Source organism: Biomphalaria glabrata, chromosome 15 (genome assembly GCF_947242115.1).
Source record: "Biomphalaria glabrata chromosome 15, xgBioGlab47.1, whole genome shotgun sequence".
NCBI classification, from domain to species: Eukaryota; Metazoa; Mollusca; class Gastropoda; family Planorbidae; genus Biomphalaria; species Biomphalaria glabrata.
This window is the reverse complement of record NC_074725.1, coordinates 32,571,706-32,588,104: the sequence shown is the minus strand read 5'-3', so window position 1 is coordinate 32,588,104 and position 16,399 is coordinate 32,571,706. Positions and strand designations below refer to the sequence as shown.

The following is a 16,399-nucleotide window of genomic DNA, read 5'->3' as shown; positions in this document are numbered from 1 at the left end:
TAATTCTCTTCTTCCCTCAACAGTTTAAACGAAAAGACGAAGTAAAGGAAAGATCACTCTCTTATTTCTGCGGATAGTCCACGATAAAACAAGAAAGGGGGGCGGGAACACGTTGTCACAAAATAGCAGGGCCGGACCGTTGAAATATCACTTTTTTTTTTTTTATTTCTACCTCACGTTAAAAAAAAAAGGGGGGGGGGGGGAGTAATCTACTCTGTAGTAGCTATCGAGGCGACACGGAGCACGCTCAAGAGTTTGGACACCATGGAAAGATCACTCTTTTATTTTTGCAAGTCGGACGGAGGGAGTTATCCTAGAGGCGAAAAAAAAAAAAGAGAGGGGGGGGGGGGGTGAAGTACTATTCATCCGTCTCTAAATAGCAGAACCGGACTTAACCATTGTAGAGCCCTATGCGAAACGGATTTCGCGGGGCCAAGTTTGGGTAGGGATGCGGATAATAAGTGAAAATTAAGAGTTTGTATTAGAAAATAAATTCGTCTTTGCATTTTATTCTTTCTTTACTACGTACAGAATTACTTTACGAGCCTTGCGTGTAGCGAAGTCATATACAGTCTATCATAAAAATTCTATTTCCTACATAGATCACGCTCAATAGCAAGAATTACCAAATGTTTCAACCTATCTACGAGAATTGTTGATCTCAAGTAATTCTTCATTAGTTTGAGACGCGAGAAGCTTTTTTCACTAGATTCCACAATTGTGGGTATTGCATAATGCCGTTTTTTTTTTTTTTATCGCGCGTAGGATTGGCGTTTTCCATATTGAATGACATCCCAAAATGACCATTTTCCTGTATATATTACATGAGATTTGTATAAGTTTTGAAAAGATTTTAATAATTTCAGGATATTTCCAGGACTTTTTCGTATATTTTGCAATTTCAGAATATTTCCAGGACATCCTGTTAAATCGACAGGAGGCCGCAGGGAATCTGTTATAAGTTATAAAATGGTTTAATTTAATAATTTATACACCTAAAATTAGCGCGGGTCCTATAAAAGTGCGGGTCCCGCTGTGGTCGCATAGGTTGCAGTGGCCATAGCTCGGCCCTGCAAAATAGCGGCGTATGCTACGCCGCCGGTCGACTAGTAATAATGAAATCGGTAATTTAAATTATAATTACAACAGTAATAATGAACAACAATACCGCAACTATCAGATCACGTGATTCACAAACAGTGAAATTGTCATCTAGAACCCAATTACATTCTAAGCCATAGACATAGCAACACACGATATGAGAATATTGATGTCAATAATTTAATAAACTTATATATTAAAATGACTTAACTTGACTTAATCCTGTGCACTCCCAGGGGAGCATAGGGCCGCAACCACACCTCTCCACCGAACTCGGTTTTGAGCAGCTTTCTTCATCTGCTACCATGTCATTCCAGTACCCTCAGCTTCACTGATGACTGACCTCTTCCAGGTTTGCTTGGGTCTGCCCACTTTCCTCTTTCTTTGTGGGTTCCAGTCAAGTGCCTGCCTTGCAACATTGGTAGCTGGTTTTTCTAGGGTGTGTCCTATCCAGCTCCATTTTCGTTTTGTGATGTCTTGGGCTATGGGCTTTTGTCTAAGTTCTCTCCCACAAATCGATAGTAGTTATCTTTTCTGGCCAGCTAATTCCTAATATCCGGCGTAGGCATCTGTTAACAAAAGTCCGGAGCTTTTCCATATTTGTTTTAGTGACTCTCCAAGTTTCTGAACCGTATAGAAGGACAGACTTAACGTTTGTATTATAGATCCGTATCTTGTTGTGTAGAGATAATGCCTTAGAGCACCAGATAGTTTGAAGAGTTGAAAAGGCAAACCTAGCTTTATTGATCCGAATTAGTATATCATCATCAGCTCCGCCGTCTTTACCAACTCTACTTCCCAGATATGTGAAGTGGTCCGTATCAAGGATATTCTCTCCCTGTGGCATGATTGTGTTCTCTTGTCTGTTGTTGATCCTCATAACTTCTGTTTTCTTTTTGTTGATTAGAAGTCCAGTCTTTTTCGCTATTTCTGAGAGTCTGGTCAGTTTGGTCTGAGCATTTTGTTGTGTATGGGAGAGGAGGCAGATGTCATCGTTGAAATCCAGGTCCTCTAAATGTTGTGTTAGTGTCCATTGTATGCCGCTTTTATTATCTAAGACTGTCTGTCTCATGACCCAATCAATCACCAACAAAAATATCAAGGGCAAAAGCATACATCCCTGTCTTACTCCTGTTTTTACTTGAAAAGGGTTGGTCAGCTTACCATTGTCCATTACTTGGCAGGATGAGTCATCATATAACTGTTTAATGATATTGGTGAATTTTCTTGGAATTCCGTAGTGATTCATCAGTCTCCAGATTACGTCTCTGTTAATACTGTCGAAGTCTTTCTCAAAATATATTAAAATAACAATATAAAATTCTATAGTAGGATTTAGCTTCTGAAAAAAAGGCAGAATTAGCTTTATGAATAAACCGAGTTTTGTTTTAATATTTCTTAGTATTTTTTTTTTATTTTACAGATTTAGAATTTAACAGTTCAGCTAATTTTTCAACATTGAGCCTGGAATAATATTTTATTTTTACCAACCTTAGTCTGTGTTGTTTAAAATGCTCACACACCAGCAGGTAATGAAAAGAATCACCAATTTTTGGTGTACGAAATGGACACATTCTATCTTTATGATTCGTCCTATTGCAACGGCCTAGTTCTATTGGAAGATGGTATTACTACTTCTAATCTTTAAAATAAGTAATTAAAACATGGTAATTTACTTCAAAAAGGTGGGCAGTCTTCAGAGACGGCCTTAGCATTGGATGGGGCCTGGGTGAGTGTCATTAGGGGCACGAATATTTGTAGGATGGGCTAAAGGTGACGAAAGATTCTCTTTGTGGTGGGGCTCCAATCACTTTCTCTCTTTTTCTCTCTATCTTTCTCTTTCTATTTCTATTTTTCTCTTTCCCTCTCTTTCATTAAAATAATGATACACTCGTTAGCCTAATATTGCACTCAAGAGCACTACACGCTGGATACATCAGACTCTTTAATAACACACTCTCTAAAACACAGGCTACACACAACACAGTAGGAACTTTCTTACCGAGGGATCTAACTCTTCATTCAAACACATACACTTAATACAATGTCAACATGTCTATCTTTTTATCTCTTTCTTTCTCTCTCTCTTTCTCTCTCTCTCCTACTCTCTCTCTCCTTCTATCTCTCTCTCCTTCTTTCTCTCCTTCTCCTTCTCTCTCTCCCCTTCTCTCTCTCTCTCTCTCTCTACTTCTTTCTCTCCTTCTCTCTCTATCTCTCTCTCCTTCTCTCTCTCTCCTCCTCTCTCTCTCCTACTCTCTCTCTCCTACTCTCTCTCTCCTTCTCTCTCTCCTTCTCTCTCTCCTCCTCTCTCTCCTCCTCTCTCTCTCCTTCTCTCTCTCTCCTACTCTCTCTCTCTCCTTCTCTCTCTCCTTCTCTCTTTCTCCTTCTCTCTCTCCTTCTCTCTCTCTCTCTCCTTCTCTCTCTCTCTCCTTCTCTCTCTCCTTCTCTCGCTCTCCTTCTCTCTCTCCCCTTCTCTCTCTCTCTCTCCTTCTCTCTCTCTCCCCTTCTCTCTCTCCTTCTCTCTCTCCTTCTCTCTATCTCCTTCTCTATCTCTCTCCCCCTTCTCTTTCTCTCTCCTTCTCTCTCTATCCTTCTATCTCTCCTTCTCTCTCTCTCCTTCTCTCTCTCTCTTCTTCTCTCTCTCCCCTTCTCTATCTCTCCTTCTCTCTCTCTCCTTCTCTCTCTCTCTTCTTCTCTCTCTCCCCTTCTCTCTCTCCCCTTCTCTCTCTTTCTCTCTCTCTCCTTCTTTCTCTCCCTCCTTCTCTCTCTCCTTCTCTCTCTTTCTCTCTCTCCCTCCTTCTCTCTGTCTTTCTCCTTCTCTCTCTCTTTCTCCTTCTCTCTCTCTCCTTCTCTCTCCCTCTCGTCGAGTGTCATCGTTGCTCCAATCTCTCTTTCTCTCTCTCATTTTTTCTCTGTTTTCCTCTCTCTATTTGTCTCTTTCCCTCTCATGTTAGTTTAACTAATAATAATAATAATAATAAGGCTTGTTTTGGAGTCCGAAGATTAATGAGGAATGCAACATTTCTCGTGGGTATGTAGTCCCAGCCGTGACCTACATATTTTACCACAAACAGGGCAAGCATAACCATTGTCCGCCGGTGGTCGATTAAGATGTTCTATACCTGCGACGCTAACACTAGACGCTGGGTACATCAAACTCTTTAATAACACACTCTTACATAACACACACAGCAATAGGAGGTTTTTTACCAAGGGGAAAAACTCTACATACAAACACATACACATAAATACTCCTTCTTCCCTAGTGCTATTAGAGCATGGAATGGGTTGCCTGAGCCAGCCAGGAAAACCAGTGACTTGGCAGAATTTAAGTCATTGGTTAATATGCATGACTAAATGCATGACGCGTAGGACCTAATCATCTTCTTTTTTTGAAGTAACGTCTGTATTATATAAGATAAGATAAGATAAACACAATGTCAACATCTCTATATTTTTCTTTCTCTCTTTGTGTTTCTCTTCCTCTCTCTCGTCGTTTGGTATGCTTTGATTCTAGTATCCTCCCTTTGTTTCTACAAAACTGTATTTAAAAAAAAAATTGAAGATAGCATTAGGGGCACGAATATTTGTACAATGGGCTGAAGATGACTAAAGATTCTCTGTTTCTCTCTTTAGGCACTGGAAAACATTGGGAAAAAAAAAACATAACAAAAACATAAAATAACATTTTTAAAAAGCACCAAAAAAAAAAAAACAATGTTAGAAAGACATTTTAAAAAAACTAAAAAAAAAAAACGGACAGAAGCGAGGCTCACTACCCGATGTTCGCCTATCTGCTTCCACTAACATTTCTACCTAGGCGCCACCTTAAGGCCAGGGTGATCTGGAATTAACTCGGATGTCTTGTACGAGTGTCCCCAGCTCCGCGAGCTAAGGGGGGACTTGCCTGTGCAGTCACTCGACTTGTATGGAAGCTATGAGGCATATCTGTCTGCCTCTTATTTTTCCTGGTACTGTTCTCTGAATGAAGGACTTTGCAAGTACTGAGGACATAATGGTATTGCCAATGTTGGCATTATTTTGACGAGAAACTCGTGCGCTAATGGACACACGCGATGGCTGTGTAGAAGCACGGAGATACTTTTGGGCTGTATGACACGTTGCGGGATTGACTGCATGAAATGAAGTAACGTTTGTAATACATAAGATATTATTATTATAGCTTTTATATAGCTTTTATATAGCGCTACTTTCATGCTTATAGCATGCTCAGAGCGCTTTTGGTCCAATCTCATTTGTGTGTGGGGGGGGGGGGGGGAGGGGATATATAGGAGTTAGTTTTTCGTGCTGCCTTTAGGCGCTCAGTAAACACAACTCTGCCCGAGTCGGGTGTCGAACCTCGAGCCCCCTTCTAGGTAGCCAAGCCAAGCCAAGTTCAAGCGCACTTCGACCACGCTTCCCAGATACGAAGGTACGCAGCAGGATCCACTTTAATCAGAATCTTATAATAACAAGCGAGGAAGATTGTTTTATGTGTTAAGTTATGGGCCTAGATTTAGTTAGAATCTAGACTTGTTGGGGGGGGGGGTATATTATAAATCTAATTGTTATAACAATAGGCTACATGTTAGAAATTTAGATTTTGGGTTTTTCATCACCGGAAAAGATATATATAGATCTATTTAAAAACATTATTTATTTAAATTTTTTTTTTTGTAGTAGCGGTATCGTAATATTATTGGGTTGGAAAGATTCCATCATTGCAACTGGAGAGCTCTCTGACAGTCACAGAGCAGAAAGGGAAGCACTAGCACTAGCTGCTGCCATGCTAGCAAATCATCCAAGTTCCCCTCACAGTCAGATTGTCTTTCTAACAGACGCGAAAACAACCCTCCAAAGCATGCAAAACTCCCCTTATATTAAAAACCTCAGAACAGCACTTACAAAGCTCAACAACAACAGCAAAAAAAACTGTTATTCAATGGATACCAGCTCACATACAACTAGCAGAAAATGAGAAGGCTGACACACTCGCCAAGAGTGGGAGAACAAACTCACAAGTAAACTCTGCACTCTATCCAGAAGAAATGAAGAAATTAATTGTAGATAAAATAAATGAGAAATGGACGAGCTCTCATCCAAATCACAAGAAAGATGACGCTTACTATAAGCTATCCCGACAAGACCAACGTATAATCTTTCGACTCAGGACCGGACACAACAGAATGCGTCAACACATGTTCCGGAAGCTCAAAATTGGAACCAGTGAAATCTGCCCATGTGGAGTATCACCAGAAAATGCCGACCACGTCCTCCAAAACTGCTCTCTCTACCAAGAGGCCCGTATAAGACATTGGCCCCAAATCACCCCAATAGAAAGAAAACTATATGGAGAGCTCCCTGATTTGGAAACCACTGCGCAGTTCATCTCATGTATTGGTCTAGTCATATGAACACTCCAACATAACAATGAGAACAAAGAAGAAGAAGAAAAAAGAAGGAAAGATTCCATGTCTCTCACAAAGCAACACCAAGTCTGCAACGACATCTCCAACCATTAATAACCTTGACCTTGTGCTAGTACACGTAGGGAAAAGAATAAGGTCATCAGACGTCTGCACATCCAGGCAGACAACTCTTGCTACCTGTCAAGTGGAATGGAATTGGTTTCTATACACAGTGTTTAATTAATATAGACAGAAAAAAATAAAAAAAAATAAAATCTAAAAATTATGACTAAGTTTCTTTTCTTTTTTTATTACATTATAAAAAAAAAAACAACACCTCACGGATCTCACTGTGTAAGCCTACATCGCTCCCCTGGGCTCCAGTTTCTATGGGGGCTCGAACGAAAATGTTGTTATCTAGGGAGTCGCCACCCGGGAATGTGAGAAACACTGCCTTAATGTTTTATTCCAAGTCATTTTGTAAGTTGCTTGTACTTTGGATTATTATTATTTTTTTTTTGTTTTAAACTCAAGAAAAATATTCAGCGCTGAGTTGCTTCATTTGTTGAATAAATTTGTAGGCAATTCTGAATCCGTGTATGTCAGATGATTGTGGATACAATGCATATCTCTCCAAAATACAATCGTGATAATGGACCTCATTCACCAATCGTAAACAAACAACACTTAGCCACGTGGTGCTCTATCTCTTCTATATAATTTACGATCTCATGTTTAATTCATGATGGTTGTCACGTGACAGCTTTTTTTTTCGTTGTTTTATCAATAAGATCACGTGATTAAATGTTGTTTGTTTACGATTGGTGAATGAGGTCCATTATTATGAAAGTTTACTGAACGTTGAAAAAGTTCCACTGTCAATGACTTTTGTATTTCGAGTTTCTTTTTTTTTTTTTGATTGCGCTTTAACGTACAATAACAAACAAGTTAACAAGCTATCCACGTGCAGACCATGTTACACTGTTGAGCAGTCGTATCGTATATAGATCATTTACGCTTTTATCTTCTTATCTTATATAATACAGACGTTACTTCAAAAAAGAAGATGATTACGTCCCACGCGTCATGCATTTAGTCATGCATATTAACCAATGACTTAAATTCTGACAAGTCACTGGTTTTCCTGGCTAGCTCAGGCAACCCATTCCATGCTCTAATAGCACTATGGAAGAAGGAGTATTTGTACAAATTTGTCCTAGCATATGGGACGAGAAATGTGCCTTTATCTTTGTGTCTTTCAGAGTATTTTATTAAATTTTGTTTTTGTATTTGAAGATTATGGTTCAGTGTTTTATGTATGATTGCTACTTTACTTTTGAGCCTTCTGTCCTGAAGGCTTTCTAAATTTAGTGATTTTACTAAAGGTGTTACTCTAGTCAAATTTAATTGTAATATGCAGCTCATCAATTATAATCGTCGCAAATACAGGAGCATGAGCAGTCATGACAACCCATAACAAAATCAGTTTTTTTAATGTTTATCACAAAGAACCAAGATGTCAGATTTCTGTAGGCACGTGAATGCAAAATTATCCGAATGGTTTATAGTTGTACTTGAGGGCTACAACAACGGTGCGAATATGAAAGCAAAAAAAAAATGGAATGGTTTACAAAAAGTGGGTTTAAATAAAAGGGCACTTTTAAATTTAGAAGTGTCCTGCTCAGTCTTAATTGGAAAAAAAAAGGAGAGAAGGGGGGGGGGGCGGCATTTTTTATATCGCACGCAGGCGGCTACAACCCTCGCGGCGGTCCTGATTGTAATTAATTATCCAATTAGGTAATGTATCAATCAATAATAAATAATAGGTAATTAGTAGTGTGTCAATCAATCAGTGTTGGTAACTGATAATATACCAGTCAGTGATTGTAGGTAATAAACTATTTGTTTTGTTTTATTTTTGGATAACAAAAAGCGAAAATTTGATTTGGAATAGTTTAATTAGGGAAAGGGGTGATATATGGTAATACCAGTGCTTTTTTCTTTTTCAATGTAGGCCAAAAATTATTACTTTTCTTGTATTTTAACGTTTATTTTTAATTCAGTATTATTGTTACGTATCTCCTCCTTTCCAGGCTCTCTTCAAACTGCACCACACGACACAACGAACTTAAAGAACCTCACAACTTAGGGCTCCAAAGTATCAGTCAGTTTAATTGCAAATACATTACAAACACTGTACAGTTGGCAACAACATTAACACTGTCTTTACAAAAACCTAGTCTCTGCTCCGCACTGACTTCACACAGCGTGCTGGTTCTCGCCTCGTACTGGTCACATTGCGAAGTAACGTGAAGTCTCGTCTTTCTGACACACTCGCTCTTATATAGAGTCTCTCCTGGCCTACTCGAACCTTCTTGATCACTCTCGCCATGACTTGCGTGCGTAACATTTACGACATTGGTCCTGGCCGAACTGGCGAGTACTGTCACTGGTCACGGTTGACCGCTCGTCCTGCGCTGGACTGGGGCGATTTGGGTAGGCTAAAAAACACACAGCACTACCCCCATCTGTGTCACCACCAGATTTACAACAATAGTTAAAAGTAAGGCGATCCATCAATGAGTAACGGCACTTATTTTTTTTTTTTTTTTTTACAAAAATAAAAAGAACTGGGGAAGAACATTAACTTATGGCAAGAGTCGCCATGGTCTACATTAAACCACGATGAAGTTTTGCACTGAGCCGACTTCTGCGCTGATCGCGAATGACCCGCTCGGGAAAGACAGCCTTAGGAACCCTCCGTAACTAACCCTTCCTTGATGTTAGCGCTACCAGAAAAAAAAAAATCTCAAGCAGAGAAGATTACGTCATAGACGGTTGTGATGGTAGACTGGCAGACGTCTGTGGCGCGGGAAGACCTGTAAGACTAAGCCGGAACTGTTCGATGGGTCAACCGAACTGAACACATCGTAACAGTATAAATGTCAATTGGTCGACACAGGGAAACGCGGGGGGGGGGGGGGGGGGGGTTGCGATATGAGCTACCACCCCCAGCTCCATTTTGTTTTGTCTGCTCTAAAAACTCCAAGAGAGGATTAATAACTGTGCCATTTCACTCCTTAGGACAACAAAGAGTGTTGTGGCAAACACACAACCTCACAACATTCTCTCTAGAGTAATAATAATAATAATAAGCATTAAAAAGGGCAAGGCAACGAACACCAACATTGAATTTGAAGGCATCGAGGAATTGAACTCCGCCTCTATTTATAAATATCTTGGAATAAACCAGAATGCCACGATAAACCATAAGAAATCAAAAGAGGACTTTCTTGGCAAATATAGGCAAAGAGTTAATAAAATCCTCAACACCAAACTGTCTGGCAGTAATCTCATCACTGCAATAAACAGCTGGGCCGTCCCAGTGCTCCTTAACACGTTCGGTGTGATCAAATGGACTGACACCGACCTACATGACATTGACAGACTCACTAGAAAATTACTAACCAAGTTTCGATGCCTACACCCCAAGTCCTCCACGATAAGGTTATACCTGCCCAGGAAGGATGGGGGTCGTGGATTGCAGAACATCTTCAAATTGTGTAAGATGCAAGTTTAAAAATACGATCAAAACTGCTCGCCTCCAGCAACAAATTAGTTTCCTTCCTACGGAAATACGACTCCGATGCAACCCCTCTGAACCTACACAATGCTGATGTCAATGTCGGTTTGGACGACGTAGGGCATGAGATTCGCCAATGGGAAGAAAAAACACTCCACGGAAAATTTCCGGCTTCATTACATGGGGACAACATCGACAAGGCTGCTTCCTTAACATGGCTCAAAGCAGGTCATCTCTACCCTGAAACAGAAGGCTTTGTTACAGCAATACAGGACAGAGTAATCAGAACAAAAAATTACGAGAAGCATATCCTGAAACTCAATGTTGTCGACAAATGCCGAAAATGTGGAAATGTGGGCGAGTCGATTGAACACATTATGGCAGGATGTCCAGCCCTATCAGAATCAGCCTACCTAGGTCGCCATAACCAAGTTGCAAAGTTAATACACCAACACCTGGCTTTGACGTTCAAATTGATCGATAAGGACACTCCCCCTTATTATAAATTCTCACCACAAGAGGTTCTCGAGTCTACGGATCATCTACTGTACTGGGATAGGCCTATTTTGACTGACAAAACGGTATATTTTAATCGCCCTGATTTACTGCTCATCGATAAAAAAGAAAAGGCCGCTACCATTATTGACATCGCCGTACCACTATCTCATAATTTTTAAAAAACTGAGCTGGAAAAACAACGAAAATATGGGAACCTTGGCTTGGAGATTAAGCGTTTATGGAAATTATCTAAAATAACAATATAACCCATTGTCATATCAACCGAGGGGATAATAACAACTGACCTCACAGATACCTTCAAGGCCCTTGGCATTCCTAGGAACATTCTCGTTGCCTGTCAGAGGGCGGTACTTCTGCAGACCTACCACATCACCAGAAAATTCCTCAGTGGAAACTGTTAAAGGGACTACGATGAATTTTGTTTCTCTTTAGCGAAACTCGACCCTGGCAGCGCCAGAGAATGACTACTCGTTCATTTCTAACATAATAATAATAATATAATAATAATAATAATCTTTATTGTCCGTATGGAAATTTGTCTTACAATTTGTGCATTACACCAAACAAAAAACAATAACTATGAAACTTTATATCTGATATTGTCTTTTCAATCCTTATGCAGTTGCTTCAGAATAGCGATGAATCTTAGAGGGAATCCAAGCCAAAATAGAATCCTCAACAAGCTATCGCTACCCTCTGTGTCCAATGCTTTGCTGAGACCAGTGAAGGTATATTATGTGTTTAGCAATCTTACGTGATGCTTGAAATTAAAACGTGTATGCAAATTCCCTGAATGAGATTTTTTTTTTGAATAGTGACATTAGCTTCTTTCCAGTGTTTTGGCACTTTTTTTCGATTAAGCAATGCCAGAGAAAAGTATTGTTACGTATTTCTGAATTTTCTGGCTAGATGTATTAGTTGGCACACAAATAAAAACACAGCAAAGAACTTGACGACTAAACTTTCAGTTTCATATAACTTTAATGACTATTAACTCTAACAATTCGTTACTGTAACATGTAGCGTAGAAGACTGTACAATATCTGTCAGTTTACAGTTAGCTATACTTCGTTGCAATTCATCTCTTCACTTCGTTGCAATTCATCTCTTCTCAACTTTCCTCGAGCCGTATTCCACAGAACAGACCAACGACACACTTCCCAGTGTCGCTCCAGGTCTCCCAAAGCTGAACCAAGTCGTACTCAAGTCTACCGAATCAGAGCCGCACACGTCTTACATCGACTGTATCGACTGTAACGGCTCAAGTCCACTGTAGTTCGCTGTATAGACTTTAACGACAGTAGTCCACTCCAGTTAACTCTACCCTAGTTTTGCATCGAGTCGTACACATCTCTCTTCTACTAGAGCCGCACACGTCTTACATCGACTGTAACGGCTCAAGTCCACTGTAGTTCGCTGTATAGACTTTAACGACAGTTGTTCACTCCAGTCAACTCTACCCTAGTTAACTTGCATCGAGTCGTACACATTTCTCTTCCACAGAGCCGCACACGTCTTACATTGTCTGTATCGACTGTAACGGCTCACTCACGACTCAATCACGACTGACTTTCACATTAACTCGCTGGCTTATATAGAGTCCCTAATCGCTTGTCCAAAGTTGCACAAACACTGCTAGTATACTCTGGAATAACACGTGAGGAAACGTCACATCCTGTCTTTGTTTATACATGTAGATTCCAGAAAACATCGGCTGCAGTGTCATCTTGCCGGGGTCACAAGTTGTGACCTCTATCTGTCACTGGACATTGCTAGTACCTTTTGGAATAACATGTAAGGACACGTCACATCCTGTCTCTGTTTATACATGTACATTCCAGGGAACACCCGCTGCTGTGTTATCTCGTCGAGGTCACACGTTAACTTCTTCCTGTCACTGGTCATTTGTAACAGTATTTTGAACACCGGTGCTAGTTAGTTACTTAGTTCTTTGATTAGGCTAACCTAGCTGTAATGCCTAAGGGTCGAGATGCTTTTTTTTTGGGTTTTATATTAGCTAGCCATGGGTGTGGCAAAATATGTAGTCACAGCTGGGGCTGCGCAGCCACTGGAAATACTGCATTCCTCACTAATCTTCGGACTCGAAGACAAGCCTTATTTATTAGCTAGTGGTTTGTGGCATCTTTGTATAGATCAGTGGTTCCCAAACTTTTTTTCTCTCGTAGACCCCTTGGAAGTCTTCGTAGACCCCTGGGGGTCTATATAGACCACTTTGGGAATCACTGGTATAGATCTACCAAGCGCCTATATCTCTTATTTTTTTTTTTTTTGCTTCTGTAGCCAAGAATTATCATGGAAAGTATTTTTCTCACGTCAGTTTTGTTTCGTTATCAATATTTGTCAAGTCTCCTCTTCGTTTGCTTTTTTTTTCATTTTCTTAAAGTATGATTATAGAGTTTTATTGTTCTACATTAGTTGGGGAAAAGTAAAGACGGTTAGTCGTTGTGCTGGCCGCGTGACACCCTTGTTTACCATGGGCCACAGAAACAGATGCCCTTTAGTGATAACATTTTTTATGTATTTGCTCCGCAGTTGTCCACAGTTTAAAGAAAAAAAGCAAATATATCATATTAGATCAAGTAATTATCTTACTGAAATATAGAAAAAAAAAAAAAAGAAAATAAATATTCAGCCACTGTATTATAATTTTTAAAAATTTATTTGTATTTAATTAGCATAGGCAGACAACAAAGTACTAATACGATCGAGATTCTTGCCCATCCATTCCACATTAGCCTCGACCTTCTCAACAGCCTGCTTGATGGCGCTCTCTCCATTTCCAAACTGGCCTTCATGGCTGGCTTTAAACATCTTGAGCTGAAAATAAAGGTATTAATTAAAGTGCATTCCCCAATCATTTTATCTTATCTATATATATATAGTTCTCTTCTTCCCGCAAGAGTTTGGACGAGAAGAAGAAGTAAAGGAAAGATCACTCTCTTTTTTTTTTAAGCGGACAGTCAACCCACGAAAAAACAAAAAGGGGGGGGGGGGGAACAAGTGGGTATTCACACGTCGCTAAGGATGGCTGCGTGCTGGACTGTCAAACCCTGCCCGGGAATCTCATTTATAAATGTTGTGACTATGATTATGATATTGCATTAATGGAATTAACAACTATCTCATACAAACATAAGATTTATATCTTATTAAAATTGTATACAATTTAATCATACTTTTCAAATAGAAAATTATTAAAAATTTTAATACCTTATTTAAATTGCTTATGTAAGTCTACAGGTAACTAATATTTAATAATATTTAACATGGGTGAATCTAAAAATGAAAAATAAAGAGAGAAATATTGATTATTTGAAATTTGTCATCTTTCCTTGTCGAACCTATAATGCCTATGTGGACTATGTGCAGGGGCGGACTGGGTGTCAAAATCGGCCCGGGCATTTCTATAAAATTCGGCCCACAAATTCTCTATCATGTGATGGGCATCCATTTCTATGTGTATCGGTCCTTAAAAATCATTGTTAAGTTTGATAATGTATCGATATGCATGCATACAGTGAACTCTATATCTTAATAAGCAATATAGCGTCTTTTTAAATCAGCAATTATGAAGGCCCTAGTAGAAGTAGATGAAGCCTACTAGTAGCACTGTCTACATTCTACATTTTATTTTCGGAAAATGTGTTTGATTAAAAGAGTATTACACTGTAATGTCTGTGAAAGACTTTTGTTTAAACACGACGCTCAGATGGCCTTTTATAAAAATAATAATAATAACATAATAAGAATATTATAAAACCTTTAATAACTTGATATGTGCCATAGTGACTTCGATCAGGCATTTCGGTGGCCCTACCGGCCCAGCGGGCATTTGCCCAAATGCCCATATAGCCAGTCCGCCCCTGACTATGTGCCTTATATGTTACACAGTTTCATAAAATTATCTGAAGGATCACTGGAGATGCCGCTGCCTTGACAAAATAGGTGAAGAGTTGAAACACTTTTGAAGAATCAATGACAAAGTTTGAGAATCGACTTACGTTGAACAAAACCTTTGATTTTACACAAACATGCATTTTATACAGGGGCCGACTGGCTATATGGGCGTTAGGGCAAATGCCCGGTGGGCCGGTATCCAAATGGGCCAGTAGGACCAGAGTAAGCACGGATGTCACTATTAAATTGTTAAATGTTTGATAATATTCCTTTTTCAGGGGAAGTGGCCCCTGAGCGAAGTAGTTGTTTTTTTTTTAAAATCTACTCTACAACGGCCTATTAATTTAATCTAACAAATTTTCCTAAATGATGTAATAGCCTATATCCATAGAGCTTCATCCTTTTAGGGCCTATACACTTTGCGATTAAAAAGCAATATAAAGCCTTTATTCCTTATAAGGACACAGTGTTCACTGTAAGCATGTGTACAGCTATCGATACATTATCAAATTTAACATAATAATTTTGACGACAGGTAGACCGTAGACCTTGAGCTGGATGTCCATCATATACTATACAATATATGGGCCGGATGGTATAGAAATGCCAGGGCCGATTTTGATACCCAGCCCACCCCTAATCTTATATCATTAAATAATACATTTAACCTACAAACCAATTTATGCGGGTATTGACGTGACAATTTGAAACATTGAAAGCTTCTTAAGTAAGTAATTATGTAATATTTCTTTATTCAGCTGGCCGAGTCCACCTTGTCTGTAAAATGTAAAATGTTTTACATATTTCGGATGTTTCTTCAGAGTTGAAGATAGTTTACTTCCTAGTCCAAACCTCCCGCAAGGACGACGGGGGATGGGAGCGGGCAGGGTTTGAACCCTCGACCGTTGATAAATCCGAACGACAGTCCAGCGCGCAAACCGCACGACCAGGCAGCCATCATTTACTCAGTGGTGGATGTTTGGAAATGACATAGAGGCAGCTGCACTCGCTAGACCGTTGCCATCAGTCAGACGAGGCCTATAATAAGATCAAGGCCGGCCTTAGGTAATTGGAGGCCGTAGGCGAAGTTGGCACATAACATAACATGTTCGTTTTATCATGGAAAATAAAAAACAATCTGATTGGTAGATTACACGGACATCTTCAATGTGTTATCAACGCCGTTGACCAATCCCGAAGCAGCACGTGCACCACGTGACTGTCAAGAAAATAACGAGAACGTTTTAATCCATTGCTTCTTCACATCTGAAGCTAGATGGCTGCCGAGAGACTTAAATGTCTGACAAGATTTTCTTTCTTTAAGACACTGTTATCTTATTTTATCTTATCTTATCTTATATAATAAAGACGTTACTTCAATTGTACAAACACTCCTTCTTCCCTAGTGCTATTAGAGCATGGAATGGGTTGCCTGAGCTAGCCAGGAAAACCAGTGACTTGGCTGAATTTAAGTCATTGGTTAATATGTATGACTGAATGCATGACGCGTAGGACGTAATCATCTTCTTTTTTGAAGTAACGTCTGTATTATATAAGATAAGATAAGACGAATGAATCTCACTGCTCTATTCTGTGTCTGTTCCAGTTTCTTAATATTTACTAGAGTTGAAGGGTCCCAAACAGAATATGCATATTATTATTATTATAGCTTTTATATAGCGCTACTTTCATGCTTATAGCATGCTCAGAGCGCTTTGGTCCAATCTCATTTGTGGCCCAGTGGGTGGGTGGGGGGGGGGGAGGGATAGGTATCTAGGAATTGGTTTTCCGTGCTGCCTTTAGGCGCTCAGTAAACGTAACTCTGCCCGAGTCGGGTGTCGAACCTCGAGCCCTCTTCTAGGTAGCCAAG

At 39.7% G+C, this 16,399-nt stretch overlaps 1 protein-coding gene across 1 annotated transcript in view; it reads right to left on the bottom strand.

Moving 5' to 3' along the window:
* Positions 1–13,272: 13,272 nt before the first annotated feature.
* LOC106079441 (aminopeptidase N-like) overlaps positions 13,273–16,399 on the bottom strand; it is a 92,672-nt gene continuing 89,545 nt past the window's right edge. Inside the window, exon 26 of the mRNA XM_056011821.1 lies at positions 13,273–13,449. Within this exon, the coding sequence (XP_055867796.1) occupies positions 13,300–13,449 (150 nt within the window). The 3' untranslated portion in view covers positions 13,273–13,299. The remainder of the gene's footprint in view (positions 13,450–16,399) is intronic.